The sequence below is a fragment of the Podarcis bocagei genome (genome assembly GCF_964188305.1).
Source record: "Podarcis bocagei genome assembly, chromosome: 1".
NCBI classification, from domain to species: Eukaryota; Metazoa; Chordata; class Lepidosauria; order Squamata; family Lacertidae; genus Podarcis; species Podarcis bocagei.
Genome location: NC_138125.1, coordinates 71785237 through 71793359, shown reverse-complemented (window position 1 = coordinate 71793359; position 8123 = coordinate 71785237). Strand labels below are relative to the sequence as shown.

At 40.7% G+C, this 8123-nt stretch overlaps 1 protein-coding gene across 3 annotated transcripts; it reads right to left on the bottom strand.

Moving 5' to 3' along the window:
• Nucleotides 1–76: 76 nt before the first annotated feature.
• On the bottom strand, nucleotides 77–8055 carry ASCL3 (achaete-scute family bHLH transcription factor 3). Of its 3 annotated transcripts, none has more exons than XM_081185293.1 (3): nucleotides 5849–8055; nucleotides 2947–3082; nucleotides 77–1471 (listed from the first exon to the last, which is right to left on the bottom strand). In XM_081185293.1, the coding sequence occupies exon 3, from the start codon at nucleotides 1251–1253 to the stop codon at nucleotides 660–662; it is 594 nt and encodes a 197-aa protein (XP_081041419.1). In that variant the 5' UTR covers nucleotides 1254–1471; nucleotides 2947–3082; nucleotides 5849–8055; the 3' UTR covers nucleotides 77–659. The 3 variants fall into 3 exon arrangements, with proteins under 3 accessions (XP_081041419.1, XP_081041418.1, XP_081041420.1); XM_081185292.1 differs by having other exon boundaries at nucleotides 77–1210; nucleotides 3035–3082; XM_081185294.1 differs by lacking the exon at nucleotides 5849–8055 and having other exon boundaries at nucleotides 3035–3050.
• Between the last annotated feature and the right edge of the window lie 68 nt (nucleotides 8056–8123).

Below are 8123 nucleotides of genomic sequence, written 5' to 3'. Positions count from 1 at the left end.
CTCACTATCGATGCTGTGACACTTAATTGTCTTTCTCTCACTGTGTGTCCGTATAATACAACAAACTTCTTAGATATAGTTTGATCATGGAACAAGGATTTATTTAGATTTCAAAAAACAAAATATCCAGATAAAATTAACTCAATATTAGCATTTCCAAAGTTAGTGTGTTTTTACAATACTGTCTTTTTTGTTGTTGCCGTTACAACAGTCAAGTGGTTTCCAGTTTATACATTCTGTGCAAACAGAATTTATACAGAAACTTTATACATTTTATCAATTTATAGAGAAACTTAAATTATAATTTTTTTAAGAAATAAATGTTAGCAAAGAGAGAGAGGTTACTGTTCTCAGAAAGGAGCAGAATCTTTTTATTAAAATATAACCTAAAGCATTCAGCTTGAGTTGACACATTGGCGGTCTCCCCCGCCCCCTTGTAACCAAAATTAACCACGTATTACTGATCTCATATTGATCTGTTAAAATGATTACAGCCATTTCAATCATTTGAAACTTCCACACATTTTAGCAAGATTCATGTCATCAGAGTCACAAGCCCTGAAATCACCACATTGTATAGCAAGTTCAGTCTTACAAGCATCTTTGAACAGGGGCATCTTTGGGGCTTCCAGAGAAGACTTTATTTGCTCTCGAGTAGACTATGAAGTCCTTGGAGCGTGATTGCTTTGAGAGCTATCTTTGGGTGCGTGGTGAGCTTCCCTGCTATTCTCCTCTGAATCATTGTAAAGCACAGATTGGAGATACCTGATGTATTTAATTGCAGCTCGGAGTGTTTCTACTTTGCTGAGTCGTTTCTCTAGGTATTCGGCAGGTAGGTGATGTCTGAGTTTGGCGTAGCCTTCGTTGACACACTTTACTCTCTGCCTTTCCCTTTCATTCCTTTTTCTGATGAATGCTGGGCCGCAAGAGTACTCGCATCTGCCAAAATTCCCACAGGGACCTTGAAATGGGAACGCACAAGGATCGCTGTAGAAATTCTCAGCCATCAGCTGCTCTGGTGTGAAAGGAAGCAGAGGCAAATCTTCGGGGCCAGCGAATTGGTTTGGGATCTCTGGGTAGAAATGGAGTGCAGCATAAAGGTCCCTGCAGCCAAGTCTAGACATCTGTCCAGCGTGGGAGTCGCTTAAGATGGGCAATCTGTCCATGGCATCCCAAAAGCTTCCCAAGCTGTGGTGTCTCAGGTACAGAGCTAGAAATGGAGAACTGTGTATCAGCTTTAGTGATTCATACATTGCAATAGGCTAGGTGTGATTGTCAGTATTTTTAGTGCACTTCTGATATTATGCAAATATGTGGGAGACGGCAATGTTGTTGTACTGACCTATTTAAATACAGTGTTCCATATGCAAAGGAGATATTTTAAAATAATCAATACAAGCATAGATACTTGCAACTAGATAAATCTCTTTAGCTTTACAGTTGAGGATGTGAAATCATATGGCAGATTTTCCTAGGCAAAAACACATGCCGTTGTCAGAATGACTGGTACATGAACTTCTCCATTATTCCCTGTACCCACTCTTTTTCTCTGCAGTGTGTGCCTTGTTATTCCTATCACTTATGCTGATTATTAGCCCAGGGAAAGAGGGGTGTTGTCTGTGGAAAAGCTTGAAATGTGCTTAACTCTCTCACTGAAATTATTGAGGCCTACATGTATTCACTTTGATCAAATTGTGCCCCATATCTTTTAACAGAAACTCTCCTTTTCAGGCTGTGCCTAACATCAGAATTCAAAATTTGCCAACTCCTCCAGCCAAAATAATGCTGTATCTTTTATTCTGTAAGATAGCAACTCAACAACTTCATATAGCAAATAATGTGAAAGGTAATGGTAAATTAATGTTTCTCATCCTCCCTTCCAATACATTATTTTTATTATAAGCAATCGTCAATAGTGTAAGAAGTTTTCTTCCATTTATCAGGGATTACTGGATCAGCTTGCTAGCAAATATCAAAGTATTACTCTGACTGCGGGCATGTTATTTAATTGCATATAATCTATGTGGTTAGGATTTAATGGGAAGTTGCTTAGAGAGCAAACAATCTCCTGCAATGACTCAGGACCCACCAACTGACCTTCAGAACATGTAAGGGATGAAATTGGCTCTCTCCGTGCCTCACAATCACACTTGTCAGTTCCCACCAGCCTACTCCAGCATAGAGAATTCCATAACACACACATGTACAGAAGAACGCCCCCACCCCCCCAAAAAAGTGGGTCTGCAGCCTGGAGGGTCATCTAGTTCAACTTCCTCCAATGCAGGAATCTCAACGTGTCTGGTCCCCCATCCAATTTGAAACCATACCAGACACTGCTTAGCTTTGCAAATGTGCTAGGAGTTTTATATTGCTAAACAGCAATCAATGAAACATATTTATTGATCATGCATTATAAAAGCTGAATCAGTAAATTGTCTATAATAAAAATTGTCTATAATAAAAATGTCAATTAATCTTTGCATTTTAACATTTGGAAAGATTACTGAATTCACCAAACCTTTAACTTGAATTAGAAACCTCAGTTAACTGAATTATTTACTAAGAAGTAAAGTCTCATTAATTCAAATAATTTGCTCTATTCTTTCTGAAATTTGCCTCAGTGCCTAAAACAAAACACAAGATCATAAAACAAAGCTAGGTTTTTCATTCCTAGACTTGCTTATGGTGAAATGGAAAAGAATCCCCAGAACCACAAGGAAAAATCTAAAATATTAGACAGGGACTGAACTTCAAAATTCCACACTAAAATTATGTGTTAGTAAGATGATTCTTATAGCACTTTTCTCTATAGATCTATTCTATAAACTAGAGCTCACAAAGTATATATTTAACATGTGCATCATTTAAATTTAACAATCTGGATTAATATTAACAAAAACCATGTAACATTTTGCTATTAGCCTCTATCTACCTTACATTCCATACCTGAGCTCCACAGTTCTTGTGCCTGTTGGACTGAGTCAAAAGACAGATCTAAATTTATAGTCAATTGACAATATGCAAAGTAGCTTACAGTTAGATCTGCTCTTTTCTGGTTTAGCTTCTTCCACCCACACTGCAGCTATAAAGGCAACAAATATTAGAATTATGGGATAGAAAGTGTAACGTATTAGTTTTTATGGTTTCAGACAGAAGCATATGCCAATGCATAAGTTGTTGTAATAATTTACTAATTTTTATCAAATAAATGTTCATATTTACACTGTAGAAGAATTTGCTAGATCTTGAGTACTTTCCCCACATATTTCTTCAGGTGTGTTAAAACACACAAATCAAATCTCAACAAATTTATTTCAGACTATCTTTATAGTTACAATAAATGCCTGTGAATGTGGATATTTACAAACCAATTTTAGGCCACTGAGAAATCATAAAATGTTGACATTTCTTAGTAAAAGTTAAGGCCAGTTCACTGTCCAGTCATCACCAATTTCTTAGAATCATAGTTGGAAGGGACCCCAAGGGTCATCTAGCCCAACCCCCTGAAATGCAGGAATCTCAACTAAAGCATCCCTGACAGATGGCCATCCAACCTCTGCTTTAAAACTTCCAGTGTCCATCACCTTCTAAGGGAGTCTGCTGCATTGTCAAACAGCTCTTACTATCAGAAACTTCTTCCCGGTGTTTAACTGGAATCTCGTTTCTTGTAACTTGAAGCCATTGGTTTGGATCCTACCCTCTGGAGCAGGAGAAAACAAGCTTGCTCCATCCTCCTTGTGAAAGCCCTTGAAGAAGGTTGTCATATCTCCTCTCAGTCTCCTCTTTTCCAAGTTAAACATACCCAACTCACTCAATCATTCTTCATAAAGCTTGGTTTCCAGACCCTTGCTCATCTTGGTTGTCCTCCTCTGCACATGTTCCAGCTTGTAAACATCCTTCTTAAATGGTGGCGCCCAGAACTGGACACAGAATAGAGCAGTACTATTACTTCCCTTGATCAAGACACTTTACTTCTGTTGATGCAGCTCAAGATAGCATTAGCTTTTTTTGCTGCTGCATCACACTGTTGACTCATGTTAAACTAGTGGTCTACTAAAGCCCCTAGAGACTTTTCACATGTACTACTGACAACCCAGGTGTCCCCCATCCTATATTTGTGCATCTGGTTCTTCCTGCCTAAGTGCAGAACCATACATTTGTCCCTATTGAAATTCATTTTGTTAGTTTGGGCCCAGTTCTCCACTCTATTATGGTCATCTTGAATCCCGACGTCTACAGATTTGGTTATGCCAAGCACTCATTTTAAATTAATTTGTTTAGCAACTTAACTAAGCAGAAAAGTTTAGTTAGAAATCATAAGAAAATAACATGTACAAATACAAGTTTAAATCAGTATTTAATGGTATAATTATTTAAGGCTGTACATGTACCTAAGATTGTCTATGGATGTAAATTAAAAATAATAATAATAATAAATAAATAAGCAGAAGAGAGCATACTGTGAAATGGTAACCCCCCAACTCTGTCCCTTCTCTGCTCTCAAGTTCCCTCTTCCACTGGCAGATGATGACTAGAGCAGTAGTTGAGAACTTATGATAAATCTGACCAAATACAGGTAGAGTTCATAATAAAATCTACACTGTTGGCTTATTTTCCCAACATACTTATATCAGTACCATGTAAATCAATGTTCCACATTATGAGGTTATTTAGTTCAACATCTTTATCAACGACTATCAACGACTTGGATGATGGACTCAAGGGCATCCTGATCAAATTTGCAGATGACACCAAAGTGGGAGGGGTAGCTAACACCCCAGAGGACAGGATCACACTTCAAAACGACCTTGACAGATTAGAGAACTGGGCAAAAACAAACAAGATGAATTTTAACAGGGAGAAATGTAAAGTATTGCACTTGGGCAAAAAAAATGAGAGGCACAAATACAAGATGGGGAACACCTGGCTTGAGAGCAGTACATGTGAAAAGGATCTCGGAGTCTTGGTTGACCACAAACTTGACATGAGCCAACAGTGTGACGTGGCAGCTAAAAAAGCCAATGCAATTCTGGGCTGCATCAATAGGAGTATAGCATCTAGATCAAGGGAAGTAATATTGCCACTGTATTCTGCTCTGGTCAGACCTCACCTGGAGTACTGTGTCCAGTTCTGGGCACCACAGTTCAAGAAGGACACTGACAAACTGGAACGTGTCCAGAGGAGGGCAACCAAAATGGTCAAAGGCCTGGAAACGATGCCTTATGAGGAACGGCTAAGGGAGCTGGGCATGTTTAGCCTGGAGAAGAGGAGGTTAAGGGGTGATATGATAGCCATGTTCAAATATATAAAAGGATGTCACATAGAGGAGGGAGAAAGGTTGTTTTCTGCTGCTCCAGAGAAGCGGACACGGAGCAATGGATCCAAACTACAAGAAGATTCCACCTAAACATTAGGAAGAACTTCCTGACAGTAAGAGCTGTTCGACAGTGGAATTTGCTGCCAAGGAGTGTGGTGGAGTCTCCTACTTTGGAGGTCTTTAAGCAGAGGCTTGACAACCATATGTCAGGAGTGCTCTGATGGTGTTTCCTGCTTGGCAGGGGGTTGGACTCGATGGCCCTTGTGGTCTCTTCCAACTCTATGATTCTATGATTGGTTTTTGTTTATAACTCTTGGTGGTCCATCCTTGTGAGTTTATTCATACTTTCATCACAGATGAAGCTCCCCCTAATTCCACCTTACTTGGAATCCAGGTTAACATACACACAGACACCTGCTTCACACTCTCACCTAGGAGCAAGCCCACCCACAACCAGTCACCACCCATGGGGGAGTGTCCTCACCCTCATCACCCTCTGAAAGGAAGAACCCACCCAAATAAACAACTCACCTTTGGTGTCACCCTGAGTCCAGCCCGCCATTTTCAGCTCACCACCGATGGCAGACTCCACAGAGGCAGGCTTCCCCTCTGGAAACCAGAGGTAGAGAAAACGGCCACAGCTGTGTCAAAATTCTTACTCTTCATGAGCAGGGCTGGCCGGCCAAACATTCTGACTCCTCCGAAGGGCTGCTGTTCTGCAGGTACAGCAGAAAAGGGTTGGGGAGGCTAAGATGGGGTCCACCTCCCAGCCAGCAGTAGCCCAACTACTGCTACCTGCAGGCCACCTGCTCATTTGACCTATATCCATCTTGAATGGCAAGTTTGACCACATGGGTAGAGAAAGTTATGAGTCTTTCCTGGGCATGTGATTCCATTTCCTCAGAGAGCAGCAGCAAGCTCAGAGGGACCTTTTGGAGTGCAACCAACTGAATCCCTGTGGCAACCATAATGGAACTTATGAGCAAGTGAGCAGGCAGTAGTGGTGATAGCAGCCAATACTGCAGTAATAGCTACAGCAGGCAGACTGGCCACCTATAGTGGAGTAGGCAGCAGCTGCAAGGCCAACTGGCTTGTAAACAGCATGGTGGGAGATGCATCAACCACCCTTTGTGATCTGCTGTCCAGGCAAGTATCTCACCATGCCTCATTATACGGCTGGCCCTGTATGCCTTGGGCACATCGAGGCTGGACTACGATAACATAATCTGCATACAACTCTGAAAAAGTTTTGGAAACTACAAATGGAGCATGATGCTCCAGCCAGACTTCTTTCACAGGCCTATTACCGTATATGAAGCCTATTTCTCCCAGTTCTTTTGGAGTTCAAAATACTGGTCCACACCTTTAACTATATTGGGCCTAAACTATATACGGCTTTTAAGGCCTGCCATTTCCCATGCAAAGTGTCCACCTATTGTGTTACTGGCACTGTGGCCAGTATTTTATTCAGCTGGGCCTTTGGCACTGCGAATTCATGTTGCCATGACTATTTTGCCTTACTGCGGTACTACAGTCACTATTATACTCTGCTGCATTATGTTTTCAGTAATTGTAATGGGGCGATTTATTTTGCTTTCATTGTTGTAAGCTGCTTTAAGGGCTTTCAGGCAGAAAAGCAGTCTAAAAATAATGCTGCTTTTTAGGGAGCACCAGAGGCTACAAAATGAAAGGAGGTGGTTAAAAGTACCATTGCACAAATGCAAATTTGATCACAGCGTAGGTTATTGGGAGAAAACTTGTTTTTGCCAAGTATGTTTAGGCCCAAGAGAATTAGGGTTGCAATTCTATTGCCGCTTATCAGGGAGGTCTCATTGAACTCAGCAAGACTTAATTCTGAGCAGACGTCTATAGAATTGCAACTGAATCTAGATTATATTCCGCATAGACTCTTTGAAATCAATGGAATTAAGTCCAGTGACATCAATGGGTTTACTTACATTAATGACGAACATTGGCTATGCCCCTTAGTTGGCTATGTACTTAAATTACCACCACCAAGCCAAACCTTCAAGTCCTCACACTGACAAAACAAACCAGGTTTAAACACACTACCTTAGGATGAAGGAATAATAACAGGCTTTGGTCAAATCAAGACTTGGGTACACACCCCACAAGTGTTGTAATTACAGCATGGCTTCAAATGCATTTTGAAAGTATTGCTCTGACAAAGAAATCTTTCCTTGTTCTCTTCAAATTAATGACCAATGAAGATGAATGCTCATAACCCAAAAGAAAGAAAGCACAATGGTTTTGAAATGGTTGAGCACAGCTGTAAGGGGGGGTACATAGCACTGCAATGGATTCATTTTTGTTCTTGCTGAAGGACAAGATGAGCATTCCCATGTTGCTGTGGGACATTAAAAGGATTTTCAGCGTCTAAAGCGAAAACAGAGAAACACACAATAAAGAAGTTCAGCAACCTGTGTACGTTTGGGGCACAGGGGAAGTATATCAGTTATGGAAACTGTGGATACTATTTGCAGAGGTACAAAGCAGCCACAACTGCAATAAGCACACTAGCTTGGTGCAGGGGAGATTGCCTTTTCAAACATCAATATATTGCTTCTGGAAAACTGAAATATTCCCACAACAGAAATGCTGCTTGGACAGTAATTGTTCCAGAGGGCCCAGATGGCTAACAGCTGTCTGTTTGTTGCACTTGGGGGGGGAAAGATACCTGCAAATCCCCAAAAAACTTAAAACTAGCCAATTCCAGCCTTAAAACTATGAATGCCTTCAAATGCATTGACCTGATGACTGAAATACCCAGATGGATTCCACATGG

Bases quoted from the DNA above. Each gene is read 5' to 3' on its own strand.
- ASCL3 (XM_081185292.1), bottom strand. From the start codon at position 5,879: ATGGCGGGCTGGACTCAGGGTGACACCAAAG. The intron at 3,083-5,848 runs GTGAGTTGTTTA...TTGCCTTTATAG, and splicing joins GACTCAGGGTGACACCAAAG to CTGCAGTGTGGGTGGAAGAA. The intron at 1,211-3,034 runs GTAAGCTACTTT...CTCCATTTCTAG, and splicing joins AGAAAAGAGCAGATCTAACT to CTCTGTACCTGAGACACCAC.